The 17,499-nt window shown below is 46.1% G+C and overlaps 1 protein-coding gene across 5 annotated transcripts in view; it reads right to left on the minus strand.

Annotated features, from left to right (window-relative positions):
• znf462 (zinc finger protein 462) overlaps positions 1–17,499 on the minus strand; it is a 43,702-nt gene that overhangs the window by 12,090 nt on the left and 14,113 nt on the right. For 3 of the 5 annotated variants that reach the window (XM_058051735.1, XM_058051717.1, XM_058051755.1), the window contains exons 2-4: positions 8,942–9,225; positions 2,760–7,825; positions 1,379–1,513 (exon numbers count right to left, since the gene is read on the minus strand). In XM_058051735.1, the coding sequence (XP_057907718.1) occupies positions 1,379–1,513; positions 2,760–7,825; positions 8,942–9,185 (5,445 nt within the window). In that variant the 5' untranslated portion in view covers positions 9,186–9,225. Of the gene's footprint in view, positions 1–1,378; positions 1,514–2,759; positions 7,826–8,941; positions 9,226–13,885; positions 14,031–14,117; positions 14,423–17,499 lie in introns of those variants that run through there. The other 2 variants (XM_058051726.1, XM_058051744.1) reach the window with 2 other exon arrangements.

The raw sequence follows: 17,499 nt of genomic DNA on the forward strand, positions 1-17,499 counted from the left end.
TTCCATCTATGTCTGCCCCCCCTCCCCAATCTCCCGCAAAGCCTTTGTGTGTCTGTCACGATCCGATGGACAATCACTGCGACTTTTTCATCCCCTCAAGGAGCCTCCTACTTTCCAGCCGAGGCCCTGGCCTGTACTTCATGCAGCCATAAATAAGATGCGGCATCTCCAGAGTGAAGCTCGCCATCTCCTATGTGCAAAGCCCCACCTTAGGAGAGTGTCGCCACGGTGAGGCGTGTTGCTCGACTATGAAGTCAGCTAATGTCCTCTGGTTGTGGCGCTGCATCCCCAAGCTGGTTCCCAGTCTCTCTGGAATACTAATGTTTCCAACAGCTACCCGCCCTGTCCTAAAAGTTAGACTTCAAGCTCCTCCTTCCCCTGCTCCCATGTTGCCTGAAGGGGACGCTGGCGGACGGTCTTACCCTGGAGTAGTCGTCACTCACATGAGGAACATGTTAAGGTTCTCTTTTTTCATGAATTTCCAATGCATTTCTATTTATCAATATTTTTCTGGGCTGCATGGCGGTCAAGTGGTCAGCGCGTAGACCTCACAGCTAGGAGACCAGGGTTCAATTCCACCCTCGGCCATCTCTGTGTGGAGTTTGCATGTTCTACCCGTGCATGCGTGGGTTTTCTCCGGGTACTCCGGTTTCCTCCCACATTCCAAAAACATGCTAGGTTAATTGTCAACTCCAAATTGTCCATAGGTATGAATGTGAGTGTGAATGGTTGTTTGTCTATATGTGCCCTGTGATTGGCTGGCGACCAGTCCAGGGTGTACCCCGCCTCTCGCCCGAAGACAGCTGGGATAGGCTCCAGCACCCCCGCGACCCTCGTGAGGATAAGCGGTAGAAAATAAATGAATGAATGAATGAATATTTTTGTCATCCTTCATTGGAGTCACTGCTAATATTAGACATAAACGCTGCACTTTACAGAAAAATAAGTAACACCGACATCGAGACTGGCCCCAACGATGAGAGGGGAGCCGCCATGTTTGATGGCCACATTGCCCAGCTGCTCAATCCACATACAAAAGCTGTGTAGGAGAAGGTTCATGACAAATGTGGTAAGTGTATTGTTAAATAGGAGAATATGCTCCAACTAAAGGCCTTTGTTTGTAGAGCGTGCGGTGCTAAAGGGTTGCCAGATACAGGAATTGGGATCTCATTTCGCTGCAGTTACAAGTGTGAGTTTATATTGAACAATAAGTTTGCTCCTGCATTCAAAACTCCTCCTCAGACCCCCCCATGTTTTAGCATGCGTCTTATAATACGGTGGGCCTGTGACGTACAGAAACAGACCCCGTAATTGAATAAATAAAAATAGGGTAACTCGATCACATCATGCAAACTTCAATGGTAAATCAGATTTTTACCTTCACGTGTCCCTCTTTGACCTCTCCATACTGGACATGCTTCCTCAGATGATTGCAGATGGCTCGCAGGGTAGGATGGACCTCCATGCAAAAGTTACACCTGAAGCCTACAGGAGCTTTGTTTGCACAGCTTTCCTGTGAATGGAGAGAGGGTGATGGGTGTTGTTCATGGGCTTTTGTTTGACAGCTTTACTAATGATTGAGATTGACTTCACTAGAAAGGTGTCAAGAAAACATCCTAGGTATTTGAGACGAGCAAGGTTGCTGAGTACTAATCTAATAACAGCTCATAATCTCAATCAGAAATCACTCCACACTCTTTATTGCTCTCTTACTTATTGTGTGGAAATATGGGGTAATAACTATAAAAGCAATCTTCACTCGCTAAATGTACTGCAAAAAAGGTCAGTAAGGATAATTCATAATGCCGCCTACAGAGAACATACTAACTCCTTATTTCTAAAATCACAAATACTTCAACTTGCTGATATAGTTCATCTTCAAACAGCTAAAATAATGTATAAGGCTAAAAATAACCAATTAACTAAAAATGTCATCCAATACTTCTTTACAAGAGAGGATGAACTACATTTGAAATACTTATATGCTAGGACTACGTTAAAAAGCCATAGCATTTCAGTATGTGGAATCAAACTATGGAATGGATTGAGTAAGACCCTCAAACAATGCACAACGATGAGCCAATTCAAGAAACAATACAAGCAGTTGATGTTTGCTAAAGTTACTATGGTACACATAATGTCATTGTATGGTCATATCACCTCGTACTTCGGTACAAGGTACATTATTAAAAAAAGAAAAACCTTAAACTGTATTATGGAAAGCAGGAAGTGAACAAATGTAACAGTTACTGATTGTAAAAGTACCAGATGGAGGGGTAGGATTTAATAAGCTTTGCTTCTTCCTACTCCTTTTGGACATGTGGAACTGTGAACTGATTATGTGATGCACTCAATTGTAATCTGATGCATGTTCAAATGAAATAAAACCATTACCATAAAATGTTATCTTGAGAAAACAAAGAAATGCCCCCCCAGACCGTGCTCTGGTCACCCCGCCACCCGAGAAATTCTAATGATAGTATTTATTTATTAGTATAATGATAGTATAAAGAGTATTTCCTCTACAGTGCCAGATCACAACAGAAGTAATTCAAGAGAAGCTTTTCCATGGAAAGCGTCAATAACTTGCTTTTATATGAAAACTAGGGCGTATCATTTCTGCCTCGCACGTTTCCAATTCTGCTGTACCGCAATGATACATGACAAGTCAATTACGTGTCAAGCTACTGGTTTTAACTTCTAGGATCATGGTGGTGTACAACGGTGAAACCTAAAGGTAGACTACACTGTTTTCCTACCTTCTCAGCTTTGCTTTCCAGTACGTCCACTGCTTTGTGTTTGCCGAGGAGCTGCTTCCGCCTCTCCTGCCTGGTGACCCTCTTCTCAAACTCCTCATTGTGGTTCAGCAGATGGGTGGCCAGCACAGGGAGGGCCAGGAACTTGAGTTCGCAATGCGAACACTGGAACCACTCTGAGGTCTCATCCACGGGGTCGGGTGACATCTCAAAGTCCCTCTTGAAGTCGGAGCTGTGGTGGTCGTTGTAGTGCATAGACAGCAGCCTGCCGGAGCTGAAGGACAGCCGGTAGCATTTGAAACACTTAAAGGGCAGCCAGTCTCCGTCTCCGTCCTGCTCGGCTTCTGGAGTGTCCTCCATCAGTTCCTTATCTTCTGTTTCCATCGGACTGTCCTCTGCTTTTTCTGGTTCTTTGGCATAGATGACGGTAAAGTAGCGACCAAGCTTGCTGGCGTGCTGCTTCTTCGGGAAGACGCCCGGGTGGCGTTTAATGTAGTGGGCCACAATGCTCTTCCTGCTGAACGCCTGGAAGGCACAAAGAGAACACTTGCGTCTCTCCACGGCCAAGCGCAGCTCTTCGCTCATCTCCGAGGTCTCCCCTTCAGATGGCGTGGGTATGGTCAGCTTGCTGGGTTTCTCGCTCATCGTCTTGGAAGCAGCCAAGCAGTGGGTGTAGTACGCATCGATGTCGTGGCGCTTTTGGTAATGCGCCGCCAAGCCTTTACGGATGGGGTTCGTGTATGAGCACAGAGCACATTTAAAGACGTTGTTTTTTCCCTCCGGTTGGGCACGGACGTTGTTGTGCTTGATGCGGTAGTGGCGGGCGATGCCTTTACGGGTGGAGCAGAAGTACTTGCAGAGCTGGCACTTGAAGATGGCGTGCTTCTCTGGCTTACTGATGGGGAGCTGCGCAAGGGTAAAGTCAACATCACCGACCTCCTGGACTTTGGCGGTGCCCGACATGTTACTGGCACTGCATTCCGCAATGGGCTCCGCGTCTTGTCCGACTGAGAAATGAGTCAACCCCGGGGTGAAGATCTCGGTGGCTGATTGATTGTGATACTTCTCGTAGTGAATTTTGAGTTTCTCCAGGGTCCCGTGCGTATACGAGCACATTTTACACCTGTAGGCGCCGTAGCCTTGCCTTTGAGTCTTGTTCTTGTCGTCGGCTTCACTGGCATCCGCAATTTGCTCGATGTCATTGGCAAAGTCCTCCGCCGTGACTTTCACCAGCGGGTGCCTTTTCTGATAGTGAGTGAGGACGCCATGGATGCGGGAGTTGACATAGGGACAGTGGCGACACTTGTAAACAGAACTGGGGTTGATGTCGGCTTCCTGTGCAAAGTCTGCCGCTTTGACTTTCATGCCAGGGTGCTTTTTTCCATAGTGGGTGAGGAGGCCGTGGAGGCTGTTGTACTCTGACATACACACAGTGCACTGGTAGGGATTCGTGGAGATGGAGAGACGAGGGTGAGGGCGATTGGGGTTGCTCTCTGAGGGGGGGATGGCAATGAACAGGGAGCCATCGTCTTCTACAGAGGTCCTCTCAGCTGTCCCTTGAATAATATCCAAAAGTACTGATTCATCCGCTTTAATTGCCCACGGGTGCACCGCCTGATAGTGACTCGTTATGTCAAATATTGTGCAGGCTTCAAAGGCACAATCCCGACATTTGTAATGTTTCGTTTCAAGGTTCCCCCCGTGTTCGCTGGTCTCCGGTCCAGCCCACAGCTTACTCGCCATGTAGGCAAGATCCACATTATGCTCAGGGTGGCGTCTTTGGTAATGGAGCAGCAAGCCCTGGGGTTCCGCGTGGGAGTAAATGCACCACTCGCAGTGATAGCCAGCCTCCAAGATGCCATCTTGGTAAGCCCAGTGTAAAATAGTCATGGCGATAGCCTTCACGGTGGGGTGATCCTTCTTCAGATGCTTTTTGAGGGCATACACATACGGGGACGTGTAGGAACAGTGTCTGCACTTCAAGGAACGCAAGGGGGTCGCGTCATCAAGGTCCGGTGGAGGGGCCGGGGCGACCACGGAGGAAGCGAAGCTACTGGACTGCGCACGTTCACGTTGACTGCGTACAACCGCGGTGTGACGACGCACCAAGTCAGCGTTTGCCTTGGTTTCCCTGTGCTTCTTCTGGTAATGGATGAGCACTCCTTTCACAGTCCGGTTGCCGTAATCGCAGTGCTGGCAAAAGAACAGCTCATCTTCACTTTTGTCTCCCAGTTTAGGGCTGGAGTTGGTAGATCCACCGTGACCGTTGTTTTGAAACTGCGTCATCAACTGCTTAGGTGCCGCTATTTGCAATTCGTCCATGAGTTTCATCAAACCAGGAGTGGGGGCACCTTGCTTGATATATTTTGCTGTCACCTTCACTTCAGGGTGTCTCTTTTGATAATGCACCAACACGCCCACAACAGATTTGTTGCTGTACACGCAATGTTTACAGTAGAACATATCTTCATCTGAGCCATACAGTGCCGCACCTGATTGTTTCAGGGGGGTGGACGTGCTCAGGTTAAACGAAGTGTTCGTGATTGGCTGATCCACGGAGACGACCTTCATTGTTTTCTGGATACGGAAATAAGACGCCTTTTGCTCTGGGTGTTTCTTCTGATAGTGAACCAAAACAGAGTGCATGTTGGGGCTGGAAAAGGTACACACATCACAGTCATATACGACGACATTGCCCCCCATTGCTTCCTTGAGGGGATCCATCTCTGTGGTGGCCTTGGGGGTCTTAGACACAGTTTTCAGCACCGGACTTGAAGAGGATCTTGGAGTAGAGCTGGCAGAGTTAAAACTTTTGGGGCCGGAGTTCAGTATCTCCCTCAGGGTTTGGGATTCAGACGTCTTGTGGGCCTGCTCCACAACATAGCTGGAGAAGATCATAGCGTTGTTGATTTTAACGGTGGGGTGCATTCTTTGGTAGTGGGGCATGAGGCTTCGGACGTTGGGGCTGGTGTAGGAACAAAAGCGGCACATGTAGACCAGATTGGGCTGGTTGAAGTTGAGCACGTTGCTGGCTTCAGGGTGGTGATCCATGTAGTGTTGGTGGAGGTCGTTGTAGTTGTTGTATTCAATGTAGCACTCCAAGCAGCGGAAGACTGCGCTTTGGTCCTCAGGGTCCAGAATGTACTTAAAGCTGAATTTGACATACGGGTGCATGCGCTGGTAATGAGTGCTGACGCTACGTGCAGACTTGTTGTGGTAGTCACAGTGTTTACAGTAGAAACGTGCGGCTCCGGGTTCCTCCGCATAGTCGCTGTTTTCATGGGTGACCTCCCTGCTATCCAGGAGATCACCTGAAATGTTTTCACTATCATCAGAAAGAGTCAACGACAGAGGTAGGCTCCTGGATTTGGACTTGGGGTTGCTTTTTCTTTTCCCGACTCGGCTTCCTTTAAGAGCCAAGTCCCTCGCATGAGGCTGTTCTATGTTGTAAGTGAAAATGGCATTTTTCTCGTCATGCCTTCTGCTCGCTTTGTCAGCACTCGTGTAGTTGTCCGCAGTGTCCTCGTCATCCATGTCGTCCAGTTTGATGACCAAGTCCTGCTGGCTTTGGCTTATTTTGCTTTGAAGGTTGCTTGCAATTTCGTCAATTCTAGTTCGCTTTTTGACCGAGGACAAATCCAAAGGTAAGTCGTTGATGGACTTCCTCGCCCTTTTCCCGGTTACTAAGGGTTTTTTGGTGGCCAGCCCTAAAATGGAAGTCTGGGTTTTTTGTAGACAGGTTGGCGATTCGTCTACATCAGCATCCAGCTGGTCAGTCAACTGGTTTTCCGAGACGGCGGGATCCATGTCATCGCAGTAGGAATGTTTGTGCTGCTGGTGGACCCGCAGACCTTTCAGAGTGGTGGTGGAATAGCTGCAAAGCGTGCACTGATGGGGGTTCTGCTGCTCGTGCAACGTGCTCGTTGGCTTTTTCCCATTCATTTTGCTTACATTGCCCCCGTTGACTGACTCTGCTGCACTGTCATGATGAGGCTCTGGGCTGTCGCTCGTCAGGTCCATGGTCTCCATGTCTGAGGAACTGTGGCTCTGTTTGTGGGTGCCTAATTTATGAGGGCTGGTGCAGATGAACGGGCATTCGTCGCATTTATACACTGTGGTTTTACCGGAAAGGTGAATGTTCTCAATGTGACGCGAGATGCTGCGCCTGTGCATGGTGAGGAAGGAGCAAAAGGGGCATTGGAAACGGTTCATGTACTTCCTGAAGGGTATGCCTTTCGTCTCCAGCAGTTTATTGTCCTCGTCTGATAAAAGCTGCTTCGCGTCTGCTGACAGCGTTCCAGTGTAGTTGGGATCATCATCAATATCAACCAAGTCTTCATCTTCCTCAAGGCTGCTCCTGGAGTCCTCATTGAGTGCATTGCCGCCAGTCTCTACGCCCCTATTCGCCACGTCCTCGCTGATGGGTGTGCCTGCACCACTCTGCGTTGCTTCAAGCATTTTTAGCGTTTTTTCCGGGGATTCCACAAATCCATCAGTCGAAGCAGTCTTTGATGCACTCGCGCTTTGGGATGGCGAATCCGCTTGGGGCGAGCTTGCACCTGCATCCCCGTCTGGCTCGGAATTGCAAGAAACGATCTTGACCTTGTCACCGTGTTCCTTGAACACGTGATTCGTCCAGTCGGCTTTCTGGTCTGTCTGATAGTCACACCATTCGCAGGCAAAGGTCCCCCTCATGAGTCGGCCAGTTGAGTCTGACTCCTGCGGCTCCTCTGGCTCCTCATTCTCCGAAGGACCTCTAGAACCGTCTAAGGGAACCTTGCTATGACACATAACATGGTGCTTGATCATCCTTCCTTTACGTGGCGACTTGTACGTGCAATACCGACACGAGTAAACTTTGGAATTGTCACTGTGCTCCACGGCCGTCTGCGAGGAGATCGGCGCCACCGCGCCCTCCTCAACGACATTGTGCACCTTCTTGGTGTGGTTCCTCAAGAACACCTTGGATCGGAAGTAACGGACGCAGAATTTGCACTGGTAAAACAGCAGATGGGTTTCGGCGGTTTGCTTCTGCGGCACCTTGCTGGAGCTGTCTGCAGAGTTGGGACCTAAACAAAGACAAAACAATTGGAACAACATAACATGATGATGGCATTGATAATAAATTGATCATTTAAAACATGTATTACAAAGCAATAAATGATACAGTTGTTCCTGGTTTATCACAGATAATTGATGAATGAACCTGCCAGACGTAGACTTACACGCTTTGTTTACATCCCAGCTGCTTATAAGCAGTTGACTGAACGCTTGACGTGGCCGCCGCTTTAACGCTACTTAACTCGTTATCCTTCAGTATATTTATTCTAAAAGCAGGTCATGTCTCATCAAGGTAACATTACTGCTTCCTAGTACTGACCATATGCTACACAATTTTGGACCAATATTTCTTCTATGTAGCGCGCAGACCTTACAGCGAGGAGACAAGGGTTCAATTCCACCCTCGGCCATTTCTGTGTGGAGTTTGCATGTTCTGCCCGTGCATGCGTGGGTTTTCTCCGGGTACTCCGGTTTCCTCCCACATTCCAAAAACATGCTAGGTTAATTGGCTACTCCAAATTGTCCATAGGTATGAATGTGAGTGTGAATGGTTGTTTGTCTATATGTGCCCTGTGATTGGCTGGCGACCAGTCCAGGGTGTACCCCGCCTCTCGCCCCAAGACAGCTGGGATAGGCTCCAGCACCCCCGCGACCCTCGTGAGGAAGAAGCGGTAGAAAATGAATGAATGAATGAAGACATTATTAAATCAAACATTCCACGGGTGGCTTGGAAGGGATGGACCAACTTCCTGGCCACTCCAGATATTAGTTCTGATAAAGATATCATGTACTAAACATCATAAGGGACATCAACGACCTGAGGGACGAGGTCACTAGGATATTGCCACCTTTGATGAGGCTACGCTGCAAATATAAATATTCAATGTATTCAATGAATACAACTCTTCACACTAAATATTGTGATCATGTGTCATGAGTTACGCTGCCATTTCACACTTGAAAAGCAGCACGAATCAAATAAATATTTATGATTTACGGAATGAATATTGAATATGGGACTGTGCATTGATGACTCAGTGAAACAATGATCCCTTTATGTAGAAATGTGTCTCCACATGCTTGATGAATAATTGTCACATCTTAAGTTGATGTGGAAGGCATACTCATTTCAGTTTTAGTCGGTGTGGAATCCTTGTCACGCGTGTCCCCGGTTTCCTCTGCTGCTGCTGCTGCTTCCCCCTCCTCCTCGCCATCATCATCTTCTTCCTCCTCCTCGTCTTTCAGTGAGTCAGACTCGTCTGCATCCGCCGGCTGCAGGAAGACCGTGTGCACTTCCTGAATGTGGGTCTTCAGGTCGTCATACGACTCGGCGCGGAAGTCGCAGCCATCACACTGCAGCGCCTCCATAACGGAACAGGGAAAGCACTCCCTGGAAAGTCAGGGAAACCTGCAAAAAAACACAAAGTCGGACTTGTTGAGCCAGGGTGGGGCGCCAGACCTGAATGAGCTGCTAAGTTAACTCATATAGGACAAATGTTGGACTTACTAGTACAAATATTTAGGACTTGAAATGGGCTTTGTTATCACTTATTCAATCACTCGCGATTCTGTTGATCATAAATCAACTCTTAAAACAATCGGGGCAACCATGAAGTTGATTCAGTTCACAGCTTTTCTGCCTCAAGAAGGTACAGTAGATCCTCAGAAAGTACTCCAGGCAGCTTTACTCTGCTAAATCCGAGGCTGGCATGGAAATAAATGTTTAGAAGCTGTGAATGCAATTCAGAAAAACCACTAATGTCCAGATTCAAATAACTCAGATGAAGCACCACAAAACACGAGGCTCCAGCAGATGCCATTAGGAAGGTCTCATTTTTTGAGCAAAGCATCATTCCAGGAACAATGGAGCGACCCAGGGAGGATTATGGCCTGATTTATCCCATTTTTATTACCTTGGGATAAGCAACAGCTGGAGAGCAGCGGCTCTACAGAACAGCATTTAGAGCCCGACCTTCCATCTGATGGATCAACTGTCCTCAAATAAGATTGAATGAAGCAAGATGAGATCTTCTATCCCTTCACCCTTCGCCGTACTAACACTGCACCTAGCTTGTGATGCAACCAGTTAATTACATAATTCACAACCATTAAGCAAATTAAATATCTCAATTTTTTTTGGTAACAATATCATTGTGGGCTGCACGGTAGCCCGGTGGTTAGCATGCAGTCCACACAGTCATGAGACCTGGGATGGAATCTCCGCCTGAGCATGTCTGTGTGGAGTTTGCATGTTCTCCCCGTGCGTGTGTGGCTTTGCTCCGGGTACTCCGCTTTCATCAGACATTCCAACAACATGTATGTTAGGATCATTGTGAATGAATGACTGTACAGTATGGAACGAGTCACGGTTCTAAAACCGGTCAGAGAATGAATCCATGCATCAATAAACTAATTCATCACTTGGCAGCCTTGGTTCTGTCTATTTCAATGCACATACATGATCATTATTACATTGATGTAACACGAGATTTAGCATCCAGTCTATCTGGCGTGTCCACACTGCTCTTCAACTGGCGGCCTGGGGGCTGAATCTGACAAGGGAATGACACATGACTACGGGGTCAGTCCCGAACATCACGGTTTCTATCAAATCTATCATTTTGTGGTGGACGATGGACTATTAGTCAGAAAATAATGACAAACGAATTATATGTAGAATTACACTGATAGACATACTATATTGGATACCTTCACACTGCATGGAGTTGGCCATAGCATGTCCAACATGACATCCTCCCTGTCCGTGTGGAAGTGGTAAGTGTTTGGCTTCTTATTTTATCCTTCTTCCCCACTCCATTTGAAACCCTGAAGTTTAGAATTAACATATTGGCGCCTGGCTAGTTCTAGCGCTAGCTCGGTAGCACGCTGTGGTTAAAGCGGCAGCCGTCTCATGTCCCTGCAGTGATCCCGTAGCCTGCGCACTACAGTTGAGCAATGTAAATAATAGCGAACAAAAACACATCACTTGTAATGTAACTAGTATATATATATATATATATATATATATATATATATATACACACACTAATATATATTATGGGCTGCACTGTGGACGTGTGGTTAGCGCGCAGTCCTCACAGCTAAGAGACCCGGGTTCAATTCCACCCTCTGCCATCTGTGTGTGGAGTTTGCATGTGTGGGTTTTCTCCGGGTACTCCGGTTTCCTCCCACATTCCAAAAACATGCTAGGTTAATTGGAGACTCCAAATTGTCCATAGGTATGAATGTGAGTGTGAATGGTTGTTTGTCTATATTTGCTCTGTGATTGGCTGGCCACCAGTCCAGGGTGTACCCCGCCTCTCGCCCAAAGACAGCTGGGATAGGCTCCAGCACCCCCCCCCCACGACCCTGGTGAGGATAAGCAGTAGAAAATGAATGAATATTACATTATCTCATTTTCATTGAGTAATCTTTGACAATGGATGCTTTCCCCATATTGTGTTGGTACCCCAGTAGTAGTAGTAAAATGGAGACAGGCAGAGGCAAAGGTAGAGCCAGTCCACGGGAGCTGCCACAATGTCCCTGAGCAACCAGAGGATCCATTGTTCTGGAGTCAGGTTTCAGCCCCACCCTGCTCTCTTGGCATGTCAACACTGTTTTCCAGCAAGTTGCCAGTTTTCTTGACATGGCTATCAAGAGAATCATTTAGGAGAAGGAAAAAACACACCATCTGCCTGGAGTTGGCCGCCTCATGCCAGTAGCACACCAAGTTAATGGAGGAGATTGTGCAAGCGCTTTCATCTAGTCAGCTGGGGCTCTGACAGGCGGTGACTGAGCTGCTCAGATCCTCCTCTGAGCTGAGCTTCAAGGGCAGCCATTTTAAGAGCTGACTATGAGCACTTAGGTGTTCAGCCAGCAGCACAACATGGACCCACGGACCTGATCCTCTTCCTCAACAAAAGAGCAGGCAGGGCAGCCTGTCACGGGAAGAAGTGCTGACAGAAATCTATCTGCCAGATGTACACAAGCTCAGCAGAAAACATCTCGCAATCTCGCCAGCCTAACTCCGCCTCTCATTTCTCAGGACATGATCTCCCGCATCAGGAGGTTTTTTTATATAAAAAAAAAAAAAACGTTAAGAGTTTTGCCTTCTGAGGAAGGAGTCGCAACAACCCCTCGTGGAAACAAAATCTAGACTGAGAAGCCTATCCTCTCCTGCCAACGACATTCCACAAGGGGGTCTAAAAATGCGAGGCATGTTTGAACTTCTTTATCTGGGAGCTGCACAGCCCTCAGGAGAGCACGGGAAGGGGCAGCAGGAGGGGATATCAGAGCTAAAGGGGTGGGGGGGCGGGGAGTGTGATGAAGCAACCTGGAAGACCTTTGGTGGAGAGCACAGAAGGCCAAAGCCACCGGACTGGGCTTCCCAGATTCCAAAGTCGAGTAACATTTGTTAATCACCAACCGGTCTCTCTGCATCGGTGAGCTCTGCCAGCAGTCACACCCTCCACCAGCGCCGGCTGCCTGCAGCTGCCTGGCCTGAAAGAGGACCTTTGAGTAAACCAGCAGAAAGCTGATTAGATGCAACCAGGCGTCCTCCTGAACTCTCGCTTACTTTTGGGCAATAGACCCAAACTAGCGAGAAAAATCGGATTGAAAACAGGCAGGAAAGGTAAAAGATATCTGATAGGCCGAAAGGTAAGACAGCAGGGAATGTACAGTCCCTTGTTCATCGCTGTTAAATGCCTTCCATACCAACCAAGATAAGGGAATTTCCTCAAAGAAGCATTCAATATTACAGACGGTAATATTTCATGGTTGATTATGGCCCATTATTACTAAGGACAAATATTTAAAGACAAGGTGAATGTTGTATTCTGGTCACTGGGCCTCAATAAAGACGCATAACATTGATGAGGCATTGCATTACATTACCTTCACATTGCAACTCGTCAGCCATGGCATAACTGAAAAAAGTGTGGAAGTGGTATATATTTGGCTTCTTACTTAGTCCTTTTTCCCCACTCTGTTTGACTTTTACAATAAATAAATCGGTAGCTGCCTTCATGCTATGAGTTGTGGCCAGTCTCTTACGTCCCTGCCATGCTCCCATCGCCTGAGCATTGGTGTTGCGCAACGTGGTGGAAACAAAGCACAGGAGGGTAAAGGTGACTATAGACGTTTAACAGACGACTAATAATTGTCAAAAGTGTGTTAGAGATGCTGTACCAAAATATTCCATCTGTGATATTGAATCCTTTTTTGAGGAAATTCCCTTATCTCGGTCGGCATGGAGGCATTTACCAGGGATAAACGAGGGATGACTGTGCTACCAAAAATAACTTAACAACAGTCACTTGAAACGTTAAAAGGTGACGTCGTTACTCACACAAACATCTAGAGAAACACTAGTACATCATCTACAACCATCAGTGGAAAACCACCAGCCACAGTAAAACACAATCTTTTTCAAAAACTGCACAGTGAAATAAATTCCTTGATCCATACCGTGATCCAGATCTGTCAAATGCGTTATTTGATTCTTCCCAATTGGTTAGGAAATTTCTACATGGCAACTAATGCTTGCTTACGATGAAATAACTAGTAATAAGCGTTGTGGTTGACAAGGTCGTATATTCTTCCATATCCACGTTTCAACATGAAGTTCTCCGAAAAGTGAAAAGGTGCTATGAAGATAAATGTACACTCTGTGACATCATATAAAGAAGCCAAGCAAGGAAAAACGTGTTGGGTCAGTCCACGGCATCTGCATTTTAGTTTTGGAAAAGGACACCCTGGATGGGGTTGACCAGTGGCGATGTGTAGAACATCCATATTCCAAAATACCATAACATCTCGTGCCATCTTAACAAATAATGGCCAATGGATTTTAAATAGCAACCTGCTCTTTGAAGGGAGGAGGCGACGGCAGCAGAGACAGGTACTATGACAACACCAGAGAAAGTGAAAATAAGTTCAGGCTGTGGTGCGAGCGTTAGTCTGTTATCCAGCTTTGAGACACGTGCCTGCTTTCAGGTCAATTCCGACATAGAGCTCGCCGGCGAGGAATGTCACTGTCTGCAGGAGAGCAGGGAATGTTACGTCACCGTCAGAGGGAAGGACACAGGCAGGCAGGCAGGCACGCTCAAGATGGCTCCTGCTCATCCTCTGATGGCAGAGGTCGATGAAGCGAGAAGAGGTTCACATCTACTCCAGCTACAAGTTCTTCGAACGGCAACGGACTGCAGGTGAACCTGCAACATCTGCAGGTTCATATCATCGCGTCTGCAATGATCTAGGTGTTTCCTTCTGGACTGAAAATATATGAAGCCTACCCACCTGTGGTAATTAGTATGGTTATCACAATCCGCCTGCTGAGTTCCATAAAAGGGGAGACTCCGGACCTCCGATGAAGAAACGTGCATTCGAAAGACAAGGCAAGCGTGCTTCATCAAGATGCAGTAATCTGATGTCACACAGCATAAAGACATAAAAGACTCATTCCTGATGGCGATTCCAGTCGCCACTCCTTCAACACCATGATTGGACATGGAGCAATTCAATAAACGTCTTCAAAATCAGCTAAACCAATCCCAGCTTGTTGTCAGACATTGTTTGTCGATGTTCAGTGTTGTGTTTGTTTGTGGCAGCCCGTCACTAATTCATTTTACACCCCGGTAATGCATGTTTATGTGGACACTCATTTTGAAACCTTTTACTTTGAAAGTGCCACTTCCGCTTTGGGTTTGCATGTGTGTGTGTGTGTGTGTTGCAGGTGGTAATGCTGTCTGTATCAGCTGTATCATTTTCAATGTAGGTTTTTAGTTTGCTTTAAGAAGGAGGTATTTGAAGCATGAATGGCCTTAGCGTGTTTGTGTGTCTATTATTGACATTCTGATATAATGATGGTCACAATGACTGCCATGTTCCTCTTAAATACGTAGCATCTGAATTTGCTATCATGGCTATCCTGCACATGCTGATTTAAGACGACAGACGACCACGTTTCTCACCATATCTCTAACTCCTTTTGGTTGCTTGTACCTGCACTCTTGGCCTTTCAGTCGCTCCCCAAAGCTCCTGACCATAGGGGAGGGTAGGATTGTAGGGTGACCCTTAAATTGAGTAGCCGGTAGCCCCCTTCACCACAATGGACAGGTGCAGAGAACGAGACCCTGTGGCACTTAAACTCCTCCACTTGGGGCAGGATCACATCTATAACTAGTATAAACTATTTTTCCACAGTCTGAGTTGCCGCTTGCCGTTACAATTTTTTTTACAATTTCTAAAAATAAATAATAATAATAATAATAATAATAATAATAACTAAACAAGGTATTATAATACAGTCATTTACAATATCCAAAACACCAAAAAGTTACAAATGACAATACCCTACCATGTACCCTACATATACCCTACCACTGTCTTCTGAGGAGAGAATGTAGGAAGCCATTTACAAACCTATTTATTTACAACAACAAGGCAAAATATTAGCATGTGTTTATTTATGTCACTTCTGCCTGTGTATCCTCAAATGGTGCAATCTGTGGTTTTGCCCACCAGGTACCAGAAACAGTACCTGGTAGCTACCAGGTACTACCCGCTTTAGTCAGTAGAAAAGCAACATAAATAGTCTTATTGAGAGAAGACAGTACAGCCTTTCTAAATTCATTCAAACAAAGCATGAAATCATAAAAAAACACTTATTGCCAATTTACATAGCTTCAATAAATGCTATTTTAAGATTTGGCCGCCTGTCAAATTCATCCTCGTTGGACCTGCTGATCATGTGCCATTCCACGAAGGTTCCAAAAACACAATTAGGTCATAGAGCAGGTACCAAGAAACATGTATATTCCCACTAGGGGCCACAGACTTTCAAAACATTTTACCAGCAGTTTGAAATCCCACTCTTGTGGGCTCACAGTCTGCCTTTATCATCAGGCATGTTGCCGATAACAACAGTGGTTCAAAAAAGGAAAAGCTGGTCCGACCTGCCTGACCTTCATATTCCTATGCAACCTCTTTCTTCTCTTCACAAAGGCCTTACGACATGCAGAACTGCCAAGATAAACACTTCATGACTGACATCACTGCAAATATGAACCATTTGCCGTCTTTTGACTGTTACTAATGTGTCTTCAAAATACTGTGGATTACAGAGGCTGGGGTTTCTTTCGCAAGAAGGACCTCCGGCCTACGTTTACAGTCAACAAAGACTCCATGCAACAAGGACAGCTCGAGATAAGGGTGAACAGTACAAAGAGAAAGAAGATACAGAGTAGAGACTTTGGTTTTACCCATTCTCTAAAAAGCCCAAGAATAATTAGTGAATCAGTTTCTTAAGCAATTTTAACCACATCAGTCAGATAGAATTAATTTATTGGCTACAAAAGCACCCGACTAAGCTACTGTATCTCCAACTCAGCACTACACATAATTGCCCTGATAACCTGGTGTAAGCTCAACACACCAAGTCAGTAGTCTTACTACTGCCTTTTAGACATTAATGACATCAATTATGTAAGGCCGCACGGTGGACAAGTGGTTAGCGTGTTTGCCAGATTGGGAAGACCTGGGTTGGAATCTCCGCTTGGTCATCTATGTGGAGTTTGCATGTTCTTCCCATGCATGCGTGGGTTTCCTCCAGGTTCTCTGGTTTCCTCCCACATTAAAAAACAAGCAGGTTATCTTCATTGGCCACTCCAAATTGGCTACAGGTACGAGTGGGAATGGTTGGGTATATGTGCCCTGCCATTGGCTGGCCACCAGTCTGCCCAAAGTCGGCTGGGGTAGGCTCCAGCCTACCCCCGCGACCTGAATGAGGATACGCAGCATAGAAAATGGATGGATGGACAAATTAATTATGTATATATGATATACTGATTTGTATTTGGGATTTTTATTGTGCTCTAAATATTTTAACATGTTCAACATCTTCAAACCTAATGATCGATAAATATTTAGTTCACATTAAAAAATGATTTTCTAAGAATTCTGAAAAAATGATAGTGTGGAACTACCAAATCAACATTAAAATCATGGATTTGAAGTCAGGATTGGCTCCAGGATTGGCCGGCTCAGACACCAGACATGAACACAATCAAGCATGTTTGGGGTTAGATGAAGGAGGAGTCCTGGAAGATGAAACCAAAGAATTTGGTTGAAGTCTGAGTCGTGAAAGACTGCTTTCTTTGCCATTCCAGATGATTTTATCAATTAGTTGTGAGAGTTATTGCTGTGACGTATGGATCGAATCCTCTAAGCTCATGGAAGTCATGAGGCACTGTATAGTGCATGCCATGTTTCCAGGTGACTTTGTCATGAAGTGGCGACTTAAGAAGCCGTCCGTCCAACACACAGCTGCAGATATTTGCTGAAGAAGTCTATCGAAAGGACAGTTCACTGAACAATCTGTTTTTATTCTGTTCAATCCAACCACGGCATCCAAACAGGAGTTCAGAACAATCCGACAAAGATTCTCCTGCCCCTTTGAACATCTTTTAAGAAAATCAATCGATTTGTTATTTTTCCACATGGTCGATTATCCCTGATAAAGACAGACAGACGTCTTCAATTAATGGCTTCTTAACATGAAATGATCAAACCTTGTGGGGATTGTGCCATGCACCCAAATGAGAGCAAAATGAATCCTAAAACCGGCAAGAAGCTGAGAATAAGACAGAAGGTATGCCGCTACTCTGGTCTTGATGAGCAG

This window comes from Doryrhamphus excisus, chromosome 2 (genome assembly GCF_030265055.1).
Source record: "Doryrhamphus excisus isolate RoL2022-K1 chromosome 2, RoL_Dexc_1.0, whole genome shotgun sequence".
NCBI classification, from domain to species: Eukaryota; Metazoa; Chordata; class Actinopteri; order Syngnathiformes; family Syngnathidae; genus Doryrhamphus; species Doryrhamphus excisus.